This window comes from Triturus cristatus, chromosome 3_2 (genome assembly GCF_964204655.1).
Source record: "Triturus cristatus chromosome 3_2, aTriCri1.1, whole genome shotgun sequence".
Lineage (NCBI taxonomy): Eukaryota > Metazoa > Chordata > Amphibia > Caudata > Salamandridae > Triturus > Triturus cristatus.
The window spans coordinates 416,906,981-416,929,258 of NC_140584.1; the positions used below are offsets into that span (position 1 = coordinate 416,906,981).

General features: G+C 48.5%; 1 protein-coding gene across 10 annotated transcripts in view; it reads right to left on the reverse strand.

Moving 5' to 3' along the window:
• The window catches only part of ZMYM4 (zinc finger MYM-type containing 4), a 1,418,124-nt gene that overhangs the window by 772,625 nt on the left and 623,221 nt on the right, over window positions 1-22,278 (reverse strand). For 7 of the 10 annotated variants that reach the window (XM_085647995.1, XM_085647996.1, XM_085647999.1 and 4 more), the window contains 5 exons: window positions 15,455-15,629; window positions 14,786-14,998; window positions 9,619-9,772; window positions 667-782; window positions 296-571 (listed from right to left, as the gene is read on the reverse strand). In XM_085647995.1, coding sequence (XP_085504121.1) covers window positions 296-571; window positions 667-782; window positions 9,619-9,772; window positions 14,786-14,998; window positions 15,455-15,629 — 934 coding nt within the window. The remainder of the gene's footprint in view (window positions 1-295; window positions 572-666; window positions 783-9,618; window positions 9,773-14,785; window positions 14,999-15,454; window positions 15,630-22,278) is intronic. The other 3 variants (XM_085648002.1, XM_085648004.1, XM_085648001.1) reach the window with 1 other exon arrangement.

Consider the following 22,278-nt stretch of genomic DNA (forward strand, 5'->3'; position numbering starts at 1 on the left):
GCATTAAGGTTTTCAGGTTGAGAATTAATCTATCCTTCAAGTTCTAAGCACAAACACCCACATAGAGACCAAAAGTAAAGTAGCAGAGATAAAAGTAAAATGGCCATTCCCCATCAGACCAGTCTTGTATATCTTCAATACAGGTTTAACGTCAGTTTTTCTCCTCCTGGCGGTTATTACAAACAGTTGCAAGAAAATCAATTTTGTACTGCATGATTACCTCCCACCACACTCACTTCTCAACATCCACCCTCGTGCTACACACACCACAACAGCTACCTGTATTTCACTTTACCTTATAGTCAAGAACTTCTGGTTTGGTGGCAAAGTGTCGAGTACAGTGCTGACACTTTAGCTTCACTACGGTGCGGGCAAAAGACACTTGCTGGGACTGTGCAGCCAGTCTCTGCAATCCAGCGGCGGCCGAGCTGCTGACTGAAGTGCTGGAGACTACAGTGGGGGTCGTGTTCCCAGAGGTTACTTGTGTACCGGCAGGAATGCTGACAATTACTTGACCCTGGGACAGAGGCACAACTGAAGAGTTCATTGCTGCTGGCTTGTTAAACAAGTTCTGTGGGGTGGCAAAGACATAAGAGCACAGAAAGAAAATTACTGGCAAGCAGCACAAACTACCCTAGCCTTCCAAAATAATAGCATTCAAGTTACCTGGAAAGCAACAACACAGGTGTAACTGCAAAAATTACGGATACTCCCATCGGACATTGCGAGGTGATATTGAGGTACTGCAGAAGTCTTGCAACTGTTACATTGAACCTGCACACCTTAAAAAGATGGAAAAGGTCAATAAATTTACAGTAACCTAAGAGAAAATCCAAAACGTGACAGCACTGAAATGGAAGATAAGGGCAGGAATAATTTTAGTTTCTCAAGTGTAGACCTGAGTGTTTCTTATTTATGCTAGACTAAAACCTTGACACAATGCTTGACGTAGACATTCAATCTTGGCATGCTTAATAATTAGGCTTTCTGGTTTTCAGTTTCTATTTTTGGTAAATTCTGGTGTGGTTTTTTCAGTTTTTTCAATACCTTAAAAAAAACGTGGTTCAGTGGTTACACATTTTTGCGCCATTAAAAACAGAAACAGTGTTTTCCGGTGTTTATGGAATGTTTTGCTTTTAATTATTGCTTGATTCTGCACTGACCGTGCATGTGTATAGATAGCGTGTGTACAGGGTATATGTGGTCCAAATATACTTTTACAAATCAAACCTTTTGTAGTACACCATACAATACTTCTTTAGTGAGTGTTTGGTCATGCGCCCTCGCGCTTTCCTTCCTATGTAAACGTTTATCTGTGAAAAGGCCCTCTCAACATTGGCACTTGAGACGGGCAATGCCAAAACAGCCAGTACACAATCTGCTAACTCTGGCCAATGACAGCTTTCCATGCCAATACTGGTGTTCCTGAAGAATGTGATTCTCAAGGACACGTTCTGCAACATATGCGTTGAATTGAGCACATATTCCCTCAGTTATTGAAGCAGTCAAAAATGAAGCAGTACTTTTTAAAAGTCTGGAGGAAAAAAAAGAAGGGATATAGAACTTGTGCAGAGTACCTCAGAGAGGCTTCATTAACTTCAAATGCCATGATTGGTGAAGGGACATTTCTATGCATCATTTCAAGCCATTTCCCATAGACTGTAAACGAAAATTTGAATCTGAATTGCTCCTCAGCATTTCTTTGCTTACCAAGTGGCAAGAATTCTAACATTGAGCATGTTGCAGTGCCAAAGTCACTAAAAGTGTCACCCAGGACATCTACACCAATTACTATGAAATCTTGGTAGACAAGGGTGTTTTCAGACTCTAGTATTTTGATTATGTCCACTACAGCAGTCATGTTTTCCTGTAAAAACCTAAGCATGCAGTAGACTGTACTTTTTTCACATCATTATCAATATGTGACCACAGATAATCACATATCTTGCCTTTGGCATCATCACCAAGCACACATTCTGTAATCTGTTGCCACATGGATAATATGGCATTCACAGCCCCTAGGACTGAGAATCCACCGACTAAATGACACAGTTAGGATGATGCCACACAAAGCAAAAAATGAGAAATATTTGCATTTTAGTTCTTGGGCATAACGAAATGGACTATAAAGTCATTTGCATTCTTCATTAACTCTAAAGATTGTAAATATGCTTTCAGCATACCATCTAGCAAGTGACAATGATCTCTTACAGGGAAGTACTTCAGCTCAGGTATCGACTCTGACAGGTCATCATACAACTTTTTCATATACATATCTGATTTACTGCAAGAACAAATAATATCACCCAATCTTTATTGAACTTGCGTTCCATGTTTACCAACGTCTGGTCCCATGTTTTCACCACGATCTCAGATGCTTGGTGACAACATTCTTTTCACATATACCTGTCCCTATTCCTTGCATTGAATGTTTAAAGCCTAGGGTGTTTGTTTGGCAATCAATACTGACTCACTAGAAAAGGGGGCTGATGTGTCAAAGAATTTCACCCATTTTCTGTCTGTGGGTAAATGTGATGGTACATATTGGGAAAGATTCTTATGAAACCAGCCATTTTACCTGTCCGTGAAATCAAATGTAGCCAAAATATCAAATATGATTTTTATATTTCCTGATCCTCTACAGTTTATAAAATAACCAAATAAGACCTAAAACATGCTTCTAAACACTGCACTTTAGACTAAAGACCAGAAAACTGAAAAAAGCAGAAGGAAGAGACGACAATATTTTAGTGACATCCCTAAACAACAAAACTCGAGCAGAATAATGGTAGCCTAGTCTTTCTTGCTGCTGCTTTATATAACAAAGTTATATAGTATTGGCCCCTTTAGGAAGAAATAAAAAATACTCTTATAGTCATCTTTTCCTTTTTAGGTCTCGGGACCATCCGGTCGGCAGACCGGAAGTCCGGAGATTTAATGTTATTGAGAAGAGGGGCTTGCACCCGCCCCTCTTCTATCCTGTTCTCCATTGGCTGGCCTCTTAAATGCTGGCCAGCCACTGGAGAAGAGGTCCAGTCACTCCGTTGAAGCCCCGTCTTTTTCGGATCTGGGGGCGTGTTTTTTGCGAGAAGTCTCAGGGAGGAGACAACAGCAAAACACGCCCCCGAATCCGAAAATGAGGCTCCCTTTCTCCGAGGCATTTTTGCTGTGCCTCGGTGAAAGGCGGTGGTGTCTTCCGGTGCCCTCTGCTTGTTCTTTGCTTCCGTGTCTCGTCCTGTTGCTGTTTTCGGGTCCTTCTGTGCTCTCACGGATTGTCTTCCTCTGTGCTGGGAGGTCACTCATGCTTGCAGTCACGCTTCATTGCTGCCAGCTAACATCTCACCTTCCCGCCTGCTCGTGCCCTTAGGTCCATACACATTCTGCAGACGCTCGGCTCCAGTAAACATCCAGCAGTGCCCCAACCCTACTGACTCTCTACGTCTGCTGCCCCGGAGTTTAAAGGAGAAATAACGCTCCCCTGCTCTGTGTTGTGCGCGGATGGGCTGCATTACTGTGCAGTAATGCCCTGTGTGTGTCAACATGTCCGACACTGCTTACAAACACCACGTCATGCTACTGCGCCGGAACAAATGCCCAATATGGGCCAGTGTGGCTGACGCTGATTACAAGGCCCGACGGCTGCCTCCTTTAGGCATGGCGGGTTTTCAGACATTGGGTCAACTCTGAGAAAGGCAGCTGCTCAAAGTTTGAAAGCTGCCTCACTGTCACGACGGAGCAAAGGACTTGTATCTAGAGCTCGTTGGTGCTGATGCTGAGGATTTACTTGTTCCTTTTCTGCCTGCTCCATGCACCGGCCCACCTGACACCTCACAAGTTTCAGTAGCTGTTGCCCCTCCTGGGGCCCTTGCACGTAAGATCACGGGAACCAGACTGGGAGGGCACAGAAACTCGAGTGCCTCTTGGGGTGAACAGGTGCCCGCCTGGAACCCCGCTGCCATCATGCGTAGGGGACGCACTACGTGGCACCCAGGGAGGTCCGACTCTCGGGCTCGAGGCAGGAGGAAAGGTGCGTGCACAAACGGAAGCAGCAGTTGGCCGCGGAGCTGGTCCTCTGCAAAGTCCACGTTGTCAGTTCAGCAATGTCTATATCGTCCTGTCCAGCCTGCAGTTCCGGGGAGGAATGCCCAAGATTCAATTATCCCTCACCTCCCGCAGTGCCGGCCCAGTCCTGCTCTCCTGCCCTCATGGGGGCTCGTCAACCCTCTGGCAAGAGAGAAGAGCAGGGAGCAGAGGCCAAAGAGTCGCGTGAGTGGTGGAGGGTTAGGAATCCACAGGTACCCCCAGCCTATCACCACCACCCCCTAAACAAGGTGAGCCTTCTCAGTGTGTCTGGCCTGGTGCTTTGGTGTGCGTGCACCACTTTTGCCATAGCTTATTTACTTAAAAGTTAGAGAAATAGTTGGGCCTCCAGAGGTTTTCTTTGAGGAGCGCACAACATCTAAATATACATGGCACATGCTCCAGTAGCCGCGCTGAGACCACCAACCTGATTTCGAATATATTGTACCAAGGAATAATCTGGAGATCAAACACTGCCAAATTATGCTGAGCTACTAGGTGTGTCATTGTTTTAAGTATGAGCCCCATTCTTTTTCCCTCTAGGTCCCTCCTCATTACCGTACGAAACATTTGATTTGGAGCTCTGGTTATTTAGATTTGCAGTATTTCTGTGCTTTTTGGTGCTCCTTTTATTAGTGTTCCCTGAAAAGTGCCATTGTGCATTCTGTAGAATATGCAGGAAATCCGCAACAGTTGTGTTAGTCGTCTTTCTGCGTTTGGCATCTTCTAAAATTTGAACACAAACTTAGAAAAAAGACTGAAAATGTTCCTGGTTGTAAAGAAATATAAAGGGTTTGTTTCTGCTTTGAGGGCTATAACATTACATTTAAAAACGAAACTACATGTTATGCTTTTTGACTGCCCTTTTCCATTCTTTATTTGTAAACATGAGGTGTTCTCGCATAACCCTAGTGGACCGTTCAGTTGACAGTTTCAAATTATTTTTCCTGAATTTAATGGAAGCATAGAGGTGTTTGGCAATTTAACGAACTCCCGTGAAGAAAATTATATTAATACCAGTTTTAGTTTTTAATCGGTTACTGGTATTTGATTGTATTTTTGTATCCAATCGACATCCGTTTTTTTCTTCGGAGATAGTGTAACATCGAAAAATGCTGTTCTGCAGCAGTATACAGGGCAAACCCTTTGTTGCTGCTCAACGGGAATGGCCACAAATAAAACTTAGATTCGTTTTAGCAAAAAGTACATTATTCTTTGATCATGAACACTAATGTATACTGGACAATTAATTATTATTATTTTTTTGTTGTTGCTGTTTTACATCGCACCGACTTGGCCTAATGACATTAGAGCACTTTGCTTTACTAGAGAATCTGAGTAGTTTCACGTTTTTAAGGCATGCGGAGATAAAGTTCTCTGCCCAGAGTCCAATAATGATGAGCCAAAGCCGGGATTCGAAACTGGTTCCCCAGCTCTGAAGTCGGCAGCTATGTACTGTAGGCCACAATTCCTCCCTAGATACATATTTATGCTTTTGTTTCTGCTGTGGATGAGAAATTAAAATAAAAGTGCACAAAATCTCATCTAGCCCCTAAGACTGGCTTAATTGATTTGTCCATTTTAGTGCTTTGCTTTTAGCGCCTCTGATCCTAGTGTAATGCAAAATCCTTACTGTGGAAGAAATGGCTATTAAGACTTGCTTGTTTGCTAGGCAAATTAACTGGGAGACATCCGCAGTGCGCTTATTGGAAAGTGCCGATGAGGGGTGGGCAGACAGGAAATCTTGGGGTGAATACCTCTGCATGTGTATATTTTTGTGAAAATGGAACACATACATTTACTTGCAATGCCATACGCAACACGAGATCACCAATTTCAGGAGATATCAAGTCCAATTCTCTAAAGAAGTGCTGGGCCCATATTGCACAAAATGTGGATCCCCGTTCTCACAAAATGAGCCCATCTGTTGTGGGATGGGCAAGAGGGTGAATGCAGCAGCAGCACTACCAAGGTTCTCTGTGAATAACAGTGCCACCAAATGCTTAGTTCTTCTTTGGTTCCCATCGTCCATGTGAACGAAGGAACATGGATCTACGGACATTAGCAGGCTCCTGGCTCTCCACCAACATGAGGTCCCTTTCTCTAAATTCTTTCTTTTTCGTTTCCACCTCTAACAAATGGGTGAAATTTGAAATGTGCATAGCAACATTCAAGCACGGTAAGAGCAAAGGTATATTGGGTGCGCCTAGACTGGACGAGCAGAAACTGCCTTCTCTGGCTTACAATTTACTCCTTTCCTTGTGCCTTCTAAGATCATACGTTGAGGAAGGCCGTCTTGGAGTGGGCACACCTACGTGAACATGGATTACATGCATGAATGCTCTGGCAGTGCCGTACGTAGGCTGTTTGTGAACAGCCATTGAGCATATTGCTTATTGTTTGCGGAACCACAATGGATTGGCAGCTCATAAGACATTTTGTGGAAAGGCTTCAGGAGTGAAAGTAGTGATAGTGTGCCTTATTCCTCCAAAATAACTGAAGCAGCACAGGTTAGCACAACACGCCATCATTTTGTACCAGCCTCTTCTGGTTTTATTGGGAGCATTGTCCACCAGGAGCACATTTGGGTTAATCACTCAGTTATCTGTGAAGCATGTCTGTATCTAGCGCCAAGCACACTATGCATTTATAGGCTATTTGAACAGCCTTTAACAATAAAAAAACACCTCGACTAAAGTTTGCTAGTAAAAGAGTTGTGTAGAAATGCCTTTTGTAAAATCCTTCTATATTATTTTGCCCGCTTGCTTTACATTTAGAGTGTGAGCTTAATTTCAGTACCCTTTTGTAGGTCTTGCCTACCAGACAGCGCAAGATCTATTGCCAGCTTACATTGAGCCTAGAAGCCTGCCCACTTCTTACCATTGGTTGGACTTATTGTCCCTCTCACTCACTTGCTTTTTATTTGTTAACTTTTGTGGGCTTTCCTCCTCCTCCCTGTTGTGTTTATCCCACCCCTGGAGAAAGGGCACATTACTTGTGTTCTTCCACTGCTTACTTTCCAAGCGCTAGCGCTTTCTTTTTGGTTAAGCACTCCATGAGTGCATGTGCTTTTTCCAGCTCTCTCCCTCGTGTATTTCTCCCCCAGGACCCTTCTGCCCCACTCCATGTTTCTCTCTCTCTCGCCCATGTGCTTTTCTCCTCCCCTCCCCCTCTGGATACTTATTCCACCACACTCCTTGTTGCTTCCCCTGCCCTCTGTGTCGGTTCCCTACGCCCTCTGTATAGGTCCTCCCCACCCTCTGTCATTTCCTCCCACGCGCACCTTCCATGTTGCTTCCGCTCCAACAATCAACCCTCCGTGTGCTTCCCTCACTCACTTAAACAAGCATTTACAATGCAATGGTCTCGGCATTGGTAAAGTTAGAGCTATTGGCATTGCTCATGACATTATTTTTGTTTATGTTTTTGTTTTTAAAACATGTAGAGAAACGGCATTGTTGTTTACAATGTCAATAGCTTAATCAGTGTGTGTGTAGGTGGCTCTGTGTGTGGGTGCAAATGCAATAGACTTGCATTTGAGAGTGATTAAGCTATTGACATTGTAAATAACAATGCCATTTCTTTAAATGTTTTAAAAACAAAAACAATGTCATGAGCAATGCCAATAGCTCTCACTTTACCAATGCCGAGACCATTGCATTGTAAATGCTTGTTTTGAATGGCACTTAGTTTGTGGTCACAAAGGTGTTTTTTCAGTATTTATATGTGTACACCGGTGATGGCTATTTTCCTTTCTATGGGGTTTCATCAGTTATTATAGGTTTAAACCTAAAACCAGATAGCCTATTAATAATTTAACATTTTAATAAGTGCTTTGCAAGTAATATAGATAAATCTTCTGGAATCCCAGCTTAGATAAAACTTAACACAAAGAACATTAAGGCTTTTACTATCACTGGCAAATACAAAAATGTCTTCAATGAGGACTGGATGCTTATATCAAGTAATCAGAACTACTGGACTGGCAAAACAGGAGGAACTGCAATTACTTATGACGTTCCGTCACATTTCTCAGAGCATGATACATAGAAACAAGCTAATTCAAACAAACCAATCTGTTTCCACCTCAATCAACTCCGCTCCTCACTAAGATTGTCTAACAAGTTATCGGATTCTATAGGACTTCATTAATATTTGTTCTTTCATGTGCCTTTCTTGAAGATATATCCATAGATTTATTTCAACTAATATTCGAAAAAATCAATTTGCACAAGAATTCCCAAGCACAGTAAAAATTAGTGTAGCAAGGAGTACTTGTGAACCGTCCGTTCCTTTGTTCATGACTCCTGACACACTTGCAAAGGACATAACATACAAACTCTGAATCCAGGGGATGAGGTAACAGGGGAGCAGGGAGGAAGAGACCATTTAAAATAAGAAGCATTGGGGATGTGGCAGGAAAGCACGGCACAGGGAGGACGGAGGACGATGGATATGCAGGATAATGGAGGATATGCTGGGGTGACAGGAAGACGGATGGACAATTGGAGGAAGGACAGGACAACGGTTGGCCAGCAGACCACAGCAGCAGTACAGGAAGCTTGTCAGCTAACAGGATGGAAAAACAGCGGACTTCCGGTGGAGTAAGAGAAAAGAGGGCTGAAGAATGGACGGATGAACAGCGATATAACAGGGGAAAAGGGCAAACAATGGTGCATGTAGTTGGGAGGAAAGGAGCCAAAGTGAGGAGGCAGGAAGCCCAGTAGTCAGATGTTGTGAATGGTGGGCAGGAGGACAAAGGCACTGCCTATGTGAAAAGGGTGGGAGGAAGCAGGTCAGTAGGTGGGGCAGGACGATGTAGAGACTGCAAAGCAGGTGGGAAGATGGCAGGATGATGGCATGACAATGTGGGTAGGTGGTGTGATGAAATGGGGACGTGTTGGACAGTGGGGTGGAGGACTAGTAGTATGTGACAATGGGGATGAAGGTGATGAGATGATGGAAGGTGGGTTGATGGAAGGTGGAATGGGGGTTGAATGGGCAGTTAGTTGGTGGATGGGGCATAGATGCACAGTCAATGAGGGTTACGGGAGAACGGACAAGCCGATGACAGATGGATGAGCTGACGAGGCTAAGGATGATGGGTAGATAATAGGGAGCAGGAGACAGGCAGCTCATTCGAGGGAGTTGAAGGACAGGGTCAGAAGGATGGTCGTTCAGATGGCCGGCTGATGTGAAAGGGAAGGAAGGACAGCTGATGCAAAGGGGGTGAGACGATAGATCAAATCGAAGGGGATATAAGAGGATAGACTGCCAATTCGAGAAGGGATAAATGGATGGACATCTGATGTGAGAGGAAATAGGAACATTGCAACACCCAACCTCCTCGGGGTAAGGAAGAGCGATTGGGCAGCTGATAGGACTACACAGGAGGAACCCACCAACAATGCTGTTCTGGAGATGGGTGGTTTCAGCAGAGTGCCCATTAATGAGGGGTAAGTAGGACAGTCACTTGGGCATCAGAAGATTAAACGTTTACTTAATGGTGTTAAGGTAAAGATATCCAATGCATACAACTACCTGAAGAGGTAACCATCTGAACTCTGTAGGCAGATAGACAGTTTACAGAACAGAAGAGCTCAGTCTTGCCCAGGCTGTTTGTATGCTCAATCATCTCAGCAGAGGACCTCAGCGACTTGCACAGCGCACAAGGCGTAATCTTTGCAGACTTCTGATATGAAAGAAAAACATTAAATTGTATTTAGTGGGCTTGGAAAGCAATTCCTACACTTTTTATACTCAGGAAGGCCAGACTAAAGTACTAATTGATAACATATTATAAGAAGGTAGATGCTGACCTTTGGTTTCTCTGAAAGAAATGATTTAAATGAGGTTTCCGTTTATAAAATAAAAAAAAGGCTGATCTTAGGAACTCAAGTCAAATCAAATTTAAAGTACCCACAGAGAACATGTTTTTAGGTACAATAGCCTACACTCAACTAAACATTTTCACCAGAAACTTCTCAGTCAATCTTACCTATAGCAAATGCTCTTCGAAAACAGATACAAGAAAACAAGTCTGAATAACGGAACTGTGCATGCCTGCCACCTAAGCGCCTGAGATGTACACCGGGGGGGGGGGCGGTACCACGCGACCCCACCCTGATGTTGTCCGCGGACGTGACGTCAGCGAGGCCACATAAGTCCCACCCCGGCGCACTGACGTCAGTTTTCTTCGGAGAACTATTCCGCGCCACAAAGGCAGCAACCACAATCTATAACAGTGAAAGGCAACAAGTCTGGAACAGAGGAGTAACGACAAAGCACCCCAAGACAACACTACCAAGGAGTGTTGTGTCCCTTGTAAGAAGCTAGGGGCAGAGGCACAGCCAAGAAAACCCCAACCTAGAGGATTGCGGAGGAGGCAACAAACCCCAAGCAAACAGAAAGAGAGAAGAGTATGAATAGGCCCCACACTGGAATAACCAGGGTGAAGGGACGCAGAAGTACACCTGAACCTACCTTCCAATGACCACAAAAGAAGGAGTGGAAAAAGAAACCTAACGAAGCATCCCGCCAGGGAGGAAGAGAAAGTTGTCACCCACGGGAGACAAATGCCATCCGGAGGGAGGCGATTGCAAAAGACCAGCTGAAGAGTCCCTGCAGAACGGGGAGGAAGAGTGGGTTGTGAAGGAATCTGCGGCTAGAATCGTCTCTACCAGATACATCGTTACCGAAGGTAAGTAACTTGTACATCTGATAGAGACTACTAGCCGCAGATTCCTTAATATAGAATAGATACCCTAGCCATACCCAGAGGGGAGGAGGGTCTGTGAGAACCTCACCAGCTTGGAAGACACAGGGCCCCAACAGGGGATGTGGCATGGGTACAGGAATGACGGGCCAACCCCCACCAAGCAGAAGTGGGCAAGAACAAGGAGAAGGGAAGGCCAGGATACCACAAGCCGACCCGAGGAGCTAAGAGCGTCCGCCAGAAAAACCGGAGGGGCAGACAGCACCAAGCTAGTACCAAAGGAAGAAAAGAACCACCCGCAATTCCAAGGAGAAGAGGTGGAACGGAGGCAGATCCCACCCCAGAAGAACACATACACAGCGAAGGGCACAGCTGAATGGGTGTCCATCCTGAAGTAGGGAACAACGCTGGACCGGTTCCACAGCCGAGAAGCGCAGACGTGAGAAAGATGATACAGACGCGTAAAGCTCCATCACACAAGGGACAGGAGCACACGTTGACATGGCGAGTCCCACGGAGGGAAACTAAAACTACCATGCACACGAAGCAACAGCTGGCAAATACTACGAAGCAGTGGCTCAGAACAAGTCGAGAGCAAGACTAAGACAAAGTCCCCAGCCGGAACGTCGGAGAACGAGGTGGAAACACCAAGACAACGCTGTAATCAGTATGACAAGTGTCGGCCCAATGACCCAGAGGCGAAGAGGATAGAAACATCAAGGAGATAGAGACCGCATCAAGCGGTATACGGGGACGCCAAGAAACACGAGGAACCTGAAAAGGTACCCAAGCCCGCCCAGCTTAAAACATGGCTATACAATAGCCAACAAATACCCCACCTAGGGTATGAATCATCCCTGAAAAAAAAACAGGGTAACACCTCTTAGGAAAACCCGCAGCAGAGGCCAAGAACCGAAAAGACCAGTGGAAAACACCACAGACTGCTTACTAACCAGCCAAAAAAGACACAAAGGGCCCAACCTGAGGACCTATATCACTGCACGTAACAGCAAAAAACACACCGCAAGCTGAAGGGCTGAACCAGAAGCCAAAATAATAAAGGGCCAACTGAAAGACCCTGGAGGCACTCAAAGCCGCACATAGCACACAACAGGCCAACTAAAACTAAGGCCCCAAGGAGAAAGGAGGAATAATGCCTCCCATAAGGCATCGGAGAGCCGAGCTTACGGAGGAGGAGGAGGACGGAGCCCCGCAAGGAGTCTCTGAATAGCCGAGGCCGCGTGGGAGTGAAATAATAAAGTCCCATCAAAGGGTAAATCCACAAGACGCTCCCAAACATTCTCTGGAAAGACACCATCCTGCAGCCAAGCATGGCAGCGGAGGGCCACAGACCTCGCCGTAGCACGGCTGAGGGAATCAGAGATTTCAAAGGCCGAACGGAGAATGAAAGTAGCTAATTCCCGACCATCCCGCACATGGTGCCGCAGATCCGCGCGGGCACCCTCTTGGGAGGCACGAGACAGAAGGGACTCCGCGGAATCCCACAGATCAGAAGTAGCCCTGGCCAACACACAGAGTGTAAGGGCACGCAGAGCAGCGCTAGTGAAGACGAAAATGTTATGCCCCCTGGAGTCCAGCCACCGAGCCTCCTGTGACGGCAGAAGCAGCACGGAAGGCAAGGAAGGAAAAGCAGCCTGCAGGACAGGGCCCTGGGATGAGGTGTGGGAAAAAAAGACAAAGTGGATCGTGCAGAGCAGAACGGTGGAGGAGCGGTTGAGGCACCGGATCCCCCGTGGCAGGGCGCCCCCAAGTCCCCAGAAGAGAGTTATGGAGCAACGGTTCAAATGGGTGAAGCGGCTCCCCTCGCACAGAGCCTTGGTGGAGAACCTCTAACAAGTGGTCCGAAGGGAGTGGGGCAACCAGATTCCCCATCTCCGCAATGCCAGGGGCCGTGGAAATGGCCCGGACAAACGCCAAACTCGCCTCCTTAGGGCGACGCGGGGGGAAAGCAACTCCTCCGTAGGCGAAGGCTGCAGACTGAGACGCCCGTCCCCGTGTCCCACTGGAGGGAGAAAAATCCAGCCCCTGAGGGACGAGTGGGGGATCCGAGGGGTCCACGGAGAGGGCGGAGAAGCCTGCGGGGCAGACAACTGCAGGATACGGAAGAGCGGGTCCAGGGGCTGTGAACATGGAGACAGCATAGAACCCGCCCTGGAATCCGCCGGAGAAAAGGATACGACGCGGCGTCCAGTCGCTAGTGAAGAGGAGACGAGGAGACGACAACCCTTCGGAGAGGAAGGGACCTCCAGAGAAGAGTCGACAATCCGGCTCCGGGTTGGCGCCGGAGAGTCCACCACAGGCACCAAGGAGTCCTCGACCAGCGCCGAAGTGTTCATCAGCGGCGCCGGGTCGACCTCCACCACATGCCGCCTCGGAGAGGGGGGCGGGGTCGGAGCTGAAGAGGCCAATGAACGGCGCCGAAAAGGCGCCAGCTCGGCCCCAGACGAGGCAGCCGCCTGCACCGAGGGCAGAGGGGGGTCCGGGGAAGCGTCCCGAATCCCGGCCTCCACTGCGGCACCGCCGGCGCCAGGGAGGAAAGCCGTTGACCCCGGAGAGACATCGGCTCGGCCTCCGGGAAGACAGCCGCCTGCCCAGAGGACCGAGGGGGACTGGAGGGCGAGTCCCGGTGACCTCCTGCAGCACCGCAGGGAACCCTGCGGGGCATTGCGGCGAGGCCGGAGCGCCATGGGCCGAAGAGGGGAACCCCGAAGGGCTGCACCTAGACGACACCACACCTCCAACACCTGAAGCCGAATGCGTTAGCGCCGGGGGCGTAGCTGCCGGCGAGTCCGCAGAAGGCCCCGCACACGGCGAGGAATCTACGGACATCGCAAGAGGAGGATGGGGGGGGGGGGGGTCTCAAGGAAGCCTGCAGAGCCGTAGCGTAGGCTTGCATCTGGGCCCTCGTCGCCGGGAAACGGTGGATAAGGTGGCGACAGAAGATGGCGCACATCCCGGGAGGTACCGGCGCCCTCTGCCGAAGGAGAACAAGGCCCCGGGGGCAAAACTGCAAGACTTACCCGCGGGTGAACGCCGCCCATGGGGCCTCGGCGAACGACGATGCCGCAGCCAAAAACTGCAGCCCCTGGACCCGTCTGAGGTAAGAGACGGACACTGCGACGACACAGACCTGGACAAGCGGGCCGACAGCAACTTCATCCGGAGCTCCCGACGGGACTTTGGTTTAAGATGCTGGCAAGCCTCGCAGTCCGTAGAGTCATGGTGCTCGCCCAAGCACCACATGCAAATAGTGTGAGGGTCCGTCGCCGACATCTAACGTGCACACAAAGTGCACGTCTTGAAGCCCGAAGGCATGGTACACTGTTCCCAACTCAAGGCGCTAAGAGGCCCAAAAACAGGCCAAGGAGCACACTCCGGATCTGCGTTGCACACGGAAAAGGAGGAAACTGACGTCAGCGCACCAAGGTGGTATTTATGTGACCTCGCTGACGTCACGTCCGCGGACGACGTCGGGGCAGGATCGCGTGGTACCGCCCCCCGGCGCGCAGAGGTGCTGTGGCAAAGATTTTCCGTATCACTCTCACACCTGGGTATAATTCTACATTAAGGAATCTGAGGCTAGTAGTCTATCCGATAATGTGTACAAAAAGAAACTAGTACACATTTGTACAGAACGAAAGACGACGTGGGTTTAAAGTAGAACATAAGAATTTACGATCCATCAGCTTCACAAGAACCTTGAATTTTGAGTACATTTTTCACGAAGCATCAAACACTTATTTTTCTTTCTAATACTGATTGAGATTTAAGGGACAAAATTCTCCAGCAGGCAGACATGCTGACTGCCCTACACATTGGGGAGAAATTATTGCAATCATTTAATGCTTTAACATCACGACTCAGCAGTCTACAGAACTGCTCATTATTAGTATGTTTCAGAAGACAACGGTTCCCTGCTTGATGCAAGTAATTGTTTGTGGAAATGAAGTACCTGCAAACACACAGTACCTGCTTGTATGCCGTGACACATGTTCCACTGCAGAACTTTTTCGACTGCCCTTCTATCTGAAGCATATGACACTGCCCAGAACCGCTGTAACAATAACCCCCACAATTTTCACAGCAGTTCATTGTCAAGTTGTTTGCTGAACGGAACTTTGAGAAGCAAACATCGCTGCACAGTTTGTGTACCACATTCTGGTAGTTGACTTCATGTCGAATCTGAAGGAAGGGAAAGAAAGATTTAATTTCTCTGTCCTATACCAACTTCAAAGTAATGAGGTCTGGAGCACAGTGGCTAACACCACTGACTCTAGTGATCACTTTAGTGTGTTTCACATCTGCCAAATTGGGGAGCAAAATTGTCTATGTTTAAGCTTACAAAAAAATAATAAAGGATACAATAGTGTAACCAACTGGTCCCAAGGATTTGATTATAATAGTTGATTACCCTAACGACGCCTACCATACTCAATTACTGAAATTAATTTGTTCAGATGCCCAAGAGTAGTTTTCCCTCCAACACAATATCCTTTAAATCTAAACAGTAATAGAGCTTTGTTGTAAGCAAAGGGTTAGTGATAGTTTATGATAAGCTATATGAAATTCTAGCACTCAAGCGAACCAACACAAACTGTCTGAAATTTATAAGCTCCATAAATTAAAAATAAAACTCACAACTGCATTTTTCTGGCACATGCTGCACTTCGTTGAAATGCTATTCGTATGAATGGTGACCACAGGTTTTCTTTTTAACTCGTACGAAGAGAGACATGATTGACTGCAGAAATCCTTACTAGAGCTGGTGTTGTCGAACTGGGCAGTGATGACATCTTTAGGATTTAAAATTTCTCTAAACAAAAAAAAAAATATCATGAGAACGCACATTTGCATTTTGCCGAATACAACAGGGCAAGAGCAGTTTTAATTTGTAGTTAATCGGTTGGTCACTTGTGCATTATTTCGCAGATTGAAGTGTTTTTGTGTAGCTCCAAAAATAATAAAGCGTCATCCTAGCCAAATGTTAATTGAGCTAGAACAATCAAAAACGTTACATGATGGGTCATATGCAAATGTATACTTTAGGGTTTGATAATGGTGTCCTATTTTATGAACATTGGCTTGTTTTCCTCTTTTTCCTGATGGATTATATGCTCCAAAGCAGCAAAGATACATTAACCAAAACAATTAAGAAATTGAAGAATGAGGCACTTTTATTACAGATTAAACTTCTAGGAGAATAAAAAAACCTAAAGACGCTCCATGTTTGGGTAAACAAGTCGAAATAAAGAAAATATTTTACATGTAACATTCCACTTGTAGTGCTGTAGGTTCATATTTGTATCACCTTCCCAAAGAGTAAATCAATAGCCTAATATGACAAGCATTGGTAATGCATCGATTTCGCCTATGTAATAAATTAAGAGCTGCTTTCATCAATCATCATCCAGGAGAAGGAAAGAGCTCTGACAGATAACATGGGATTGGAGAGGATGTGGCGCAGCGGGCAGATCTACTGGGTAGAGAGCTTGGGTCCCGGTTCGAGTCTTGCGTGCGCCACACAACATCTTTTAATTCTATGCAAAACATAATCTCTCCGGGTGATAAATTGTTATATAAATATACTGCAATAGTAAAAGGCAAAACTTTATGAAAAATAGTTCCACCAACAGAGTATTTCGGCAGCGAGAAACTGGTAAGAGAAGCAGCAGAGGAACAAGCATTGGTAAATGCCAGAAAATATGCTAGCAATAGAAATGGAGCAAAGGTATGTGGCACACACAGGAACCACCTTTTTAGTTTATATGAAAAACAATAGATTTCTCAAGACCAGTGCAAACGCTGTGCAGGCAAAACATAAAAAAGGGCAGAGAACTTTGGGTGAATAGAGGTGGACCTTTATGAATGATTACTCGGAGTTTGGAGTAAAGAGACTCTTCGGAGGTGAGAGAAATTGAGCCATACACAAGGTGCCCCTATTAACCTAGTGAGGAGGACTATAGATGTGATGTGCTCAATAAGGACCTGGGGGTACTCCGGGATGGAGCACCCTTTTAAGTCTTTTCCAAAGGATTTTAAAAGCAGGTGAAATTGTCAATTTTTGTGGTATGCAGGAACTGCTGTTAGACATACATGTAGAGAAGTCCAGTCTGCTTTTTTATACATGCATCAGGTAACAGACTGTTTAACTGTTAGGAACTAGATGGTTTATATTTTTAACAACATGTTCACAAAACATTTCCAGTTAGCTGCATAGCATGCTAGCATAGAATTTCTAGCTTCTTAAATAATTTCCATACATTCTTAAAGCAGATGCAGGGACACAAATTTTAACAGCAAGGGGCCAAATTGGCATTCAGGTGTAACAGCGTTGACTAAGCAAGTCTGGATGCAAGACAGATTCTTGTGTAGCTCTATGAAAGAGGGGGCAGAATCAAGATTGGCGGGACCCTATGGGTGTGATCAGAAAAATTTCACTGGTGTAATGCACATTACCCAAGGGATCAACGGACAAGTAAGCAAATGTCCCTGACCAATTTAGCCACAGGGAATTCCAGGGTGTGAATAGCTATAAGCCAAATTGTGACATTTTGCATGTGGTTCACTGGCAAACAGATCTATTGTATGGGTTCCTAAACAATGAAAGTATCGGATGAGAACTTGGCAGGCAATTTTCCAATCGCAAGTCTGAGGATGGCTCTTGCTCAGGAGATCAGACAAGTAGGTGTCCACTGCCAGCACTAGTAAGTGGTATGAGTGTGACTAATACAAGAATGCTTTAGCCATGCGTAATAACAATGTCGAACATGTGCCCGTTGAACAAGTTACTTACCTTCGGTAACGATATATCTATAAGAAACATTAGTTTGTTAGATTCCTCACCTTAGAATATCCCCAGGCGTCAGGCTAGATCCGAAAAGATTTTTCGTCAGCAATACCCTTGCGCGTCGCTAGGCGTAGTCTGCGGCTCTGCGTCCGTCGTCGGGATGACGTCGGAGTACTTAGACGCCGCCCTCGCACGCTGACGTCAGTTCTTGTACATAGCTTTCCGCGCCAGGAACGCAGAGCCATGCAACAGACCGACACTGGTGCCAAAAAAGTCTAGGGCTCTGAAAGGGATAACCTCAACCCTAGATATCGGTTCGCAGAACGGGGAGGATGGGTGGGTCGGTGAGGAATCTAACTAACTAATGTTTCTTACAGATATATCGTTACCGAAGGTAAGTAACTTGTTCATCTGAAAGAAACTAGTTAGTTAGATTCTTCACCTTAGAATAGATACCCTAGCAATACCAACCCCGGTGGTGGGTCTGCGAACCAAGAACAGACCAGAAAGTCCTGGAGAACAGAACGGCCAAAGAAGCCGTCTCTCCGGACTTGGCTGTCCAGGCAATAATGTATGGCAAACGTGTGCAGCGAGGCCCACGTTGCCGCCTGACAGATGTCCCGCAAGGGGACTCCCCAGCCCAGGGCAGTTGTCGCCGCTGTGGCCAGAGTGGAATGGGCCCTCAGCTCTACACGAGGTTCCTTTTTAGCCAAGGAGTAACCAGCTTTGATACACAAAACAACCCACCAAGAGATGGTCCGCGTTTGCACCGCCCGTCCCTTCTTAGCGCCCACGTAACTAACAAAGAGCAGGTCGTCCACCCGGAACTGCTTGGTGCGGTCCAAATAAAAGGACAGCGCCCGTTTTGGGTCCAGACGGTGGAGCCTCTCTTCCTCTTTCGAAGGATGCGGAGGCGGAAAGAAGGTGGGCAACGTAACTGACTGCCCGACGTGAAAGGCAGTTACCACCTTAGGGAGAAAGGAAGGACGAGTCCTGAGGACAACTTTGTCCGGATGGACAGAAAGAAAGGGAGGTTTAGAAGAGAGCCTGGAGCTCACTCACCCTTCTAGCAGAGGTGATGGCTACCAGGAAAGCAGTCTTAAGCGTCAAGAGACGAAGGGGACAATTATGAAGTGGCTCAAAGGGAGCGCACATCAAACATCAAGACCAAATTCAAATCCCACTGTGATATCACGAAAGGGACAGGAGGAAACATGTGAGTAATGCCCTTAAGGAAGCGAGAAACAAATGGATTTGAAAAGAGAAGGCTGATCAGGAAGCCGTAAGAAAGCAGAAATAGCAGAAAGATAACCTTATAAAGGTGCCCAGAGCAGAGCCCTGCTGGGCCAAAGAAAGAAGAAAGAGGAGAACCTCAGAAAGAGGGGCGGAAAGGGGATCCACAGCCTTTGCTGTGCACTATGCCACAAATTTGTTCCACCTGCAAGCGTATATCCATTTTGTGGATGGACGCCTGGCTGCCAGAATCACATCACAGACTTCAGGAGGCAAGTCAAATGGTATCAACTGCCGCCGCTCAATCTCCACACATGGAGGTGGAGGCTGGACAGGTTCGGGTGGAGGACCGTCGCCTGCTGCTGCGACAGAAGGTCCTCCTGAAGAGGCAGTCGTATCGGGGGATCGATCGACAGACTGAGTAGCTCGGGATACCAGAATCTTCTTGCCCAATCCGAAGCCACCAAGATGACTTGGGCCCGGTCGCCCTGATCTTCTTCAGCACTCTGGGCAGAAGTGGTATAGGCGGAAAGGCATACAACAGACCGCAACTCCACTCGCGCCAAAAGGCGTTCCTGAGCGAGTGCTGCCTTGGAAACTCCAACGTGCAGAACTGCTGACATTGAGCGTTCTCTTCGGTGGCGAATAGATCTAACCAAGGCACACCCCACTGCCGAAAAAGGCCTTGCGCCACGTCCGAGTTCAAACGCCATTCGTGATCCATCATGCACCGACGGCTGAGTTCGTCTGCTCTGGCGTTCAGAGAGCCCGCCAGATGTTAAACCACCAGGGTGATGCCCCGATGTTCCAGCCATGTCCAGAGGCGCAGAGCCTCCTGACAAAGGGTCCACGACCCCACCCAGACTGGTTTGTTGCAATACCACATGGCGGTGGTGTTGTCCGTCAACACCTGCACTACTCTTCCCCAGAGAGAGGGAAGGAATGCCTTCAGTGCAAGCCGGATCGCCTTCCGCTCCAGAAGGTTGATATGGAGAAGGGACTCCGCTGGAGACCAGAGGCCTGTGATCTCCGCCTCTCCCATGTGGCCTCCCCATCCTAGGAGGGACGCATCAGTCACCACTAGGTGCTCCGGTTGGGGTAGGGAGAGGGATCTGCCACTGACCCAATCGCGATCCGTGAGCCACCACTGCAACTGTCCCGCAGTGCCCTCCGAGATCAGGACGCGGTCGGACAGGTTACCCCGATGCTGGGCCCACTGAAACTTCAGGTCCCACTGCAGATGCCGCAACCTGACCAAAACCCGGGATAGAGGACGAAAGATGGGAATGAGAGCCTGAATATCCCGGACCCGCTGTTCCGGAGAATAGGCCCGGAACTGCGCCGAGTCCAGAACCGCTCCGATGAAGAGTAGCTGCTGGGAGGGACTCAGATGCGACTGGCACGTTGATGGAGAACCCCAGCGAATGCAAGAGGTCTGCCGTAGTCTGGAGGTGGGAGACGACTGCCTGGGGCGAGCCCACCTTCAACAACCAGTCGTCAAGATAGGGGAAGACAAACACCTGATCTGCGCAGATGAGCTGCGACCACCACCATCACTTTCGTGAACACCCGAGGGGCACTGGTGAGGCCGAAGGGGAGCACGGTAAACTGAAAATGCTTCTGGCCCACCGTGAATCGCAGGTAACGCCAGTGGGCCGGCAGGACGGGGATGTGGAAGTATGCGTCCTGCAAGTCCACGCTACCATCCAGTCTCCAGGTTCTAGGGCAGTCAGAACCTGAGCTACAGTGAGCATCTACAACGTCTCCTTCCGGAGGAAGGTGTGGACGCTCCTGAGGTCCAAGATAAGGCGTAGGCCCCCTATGCCCTTCTTGGGAACCAGAAAGTAGTGGGAATAACAACCACAACCTACTTTTGGACCAGGAACGCGCTTGATGGCCCCCTTGGCCAAGAGGGCTGTAACTTCCTCCTGCAGAAGTTGCAAGTGATCCCCGAAACTCGGTGGCATGGCTGGAGGGGGTCGCCTCGAAGGGGAGGGAGTAGCCCCTTTGGACGATTTGCAGCACCCACCTGTCCGACGTGATGGAACGCCAGTGGAGCAGGTGATGGCGTACCCTGCCTCCCACTGGAATGGAATGGGCCTCAAAGCACCGACTAGGAGGGCTTTGAGGCGGATTCTGCTGGGGTAGATGTGGACGGATCGGCACGTTGACCCCCTGGACCGCCTCGGCGGAATCCACAACCGCGTGGAGGTTGGTTCTGCGGCCTGTGGCTGGGCGGACGTGAGGGGGCGCCCCTTCCTTGGCCAAGAAAGGGGCGAAAAGCGGACGTTTGCGGGCGCGGGGCCGAGAGGCCCAAGGACTTGGCCGTAGCCCTGGAGTCCTTAAAACGCTCCAGCGCTCTATCCGCTTTGTCGCCAAAAAGGCGACTGCCATTGAAGGGCATGTCCATGAGGGTGCTCTGGACATCCCCAGAAAAACTCGTGGACTGCAGCCATGCGTGGTGACAAAACGCCACCGTGGTAGACATTGCCCTACCCAGCAAGTCCGTAGTGTCCAGTCCACATCGGATGGAATGCCGCGCTGCATCCCGCCCCTCGGCAAGAGCTTGGGCGAGCCGTTTCCGGGTCTCCTCCAGACACTGGGGCAGCACGTTCTCCACCGTATCCCACAGGGATAACGGTCCAAAAGGCAGGCGGTGTTGATAGACCGCAACACCAAACAGAGAGGAGAACAGCTTCTTCCCAAACTGCTCGAGCCTTTTGGATTCGCGATCCGGGGGAGCAGACGGGAAGGAGGTCTGGGAGGTAGAGGCCTGGATAGCCAGGCTCTCGGGCGTGGGGTGTTGGGACAGAAAACTGGGGTCGCCCGGTGCAGGGCGGTGGCGCCGGGCCACGTTCTGGTCCACAGGAGGAACTGTGGAGGGCTTGGACCAGGTGCCCTTCAGAACATCACTGAGTGCCTCATTGAACTGCAGCAGAGGCTCCGAGGAGCTTGCTGACGGTTGAAGCACTTCTGTGAGGAGGTTCGTCCTCACGGCCACAGCAGGTAGCTCCAGCCCAAGGGCTTCGGCCGCCTTGCGCAGCACCACAGAAAATGCAGCACCCTCCTCCGAAGCCACTGTCGGATGAGAGATGAAGCCAGTGTCAGGGGAGGTATCAAGGCCACTGGCATCCCCCAGCCCATCTGCCCAGTCCTGTGATAACTGGCCCTGTAGGGTCAGACCCCTCCCAGTCGTCACCGTCATCCGATTCCTGGTAGACAGGTGGAATGATCGGAGCCGGGCGGAAGATAAAATTGCCACCCATCGGCGTCTGACGCGGCACCGGGCAGCGCCGCTCCGATGCCGGGCCCGGACCGGGACTGAACCGGAATACGGCGTCGTCCGATGGCGGAGGGGTCGTGAGATCGACCAGCGCCGACAGATCCAGGCCTGGATCCCACGGGGACCTGCGGCGTCGGGACCAAAGTCGGCGTCGGCACC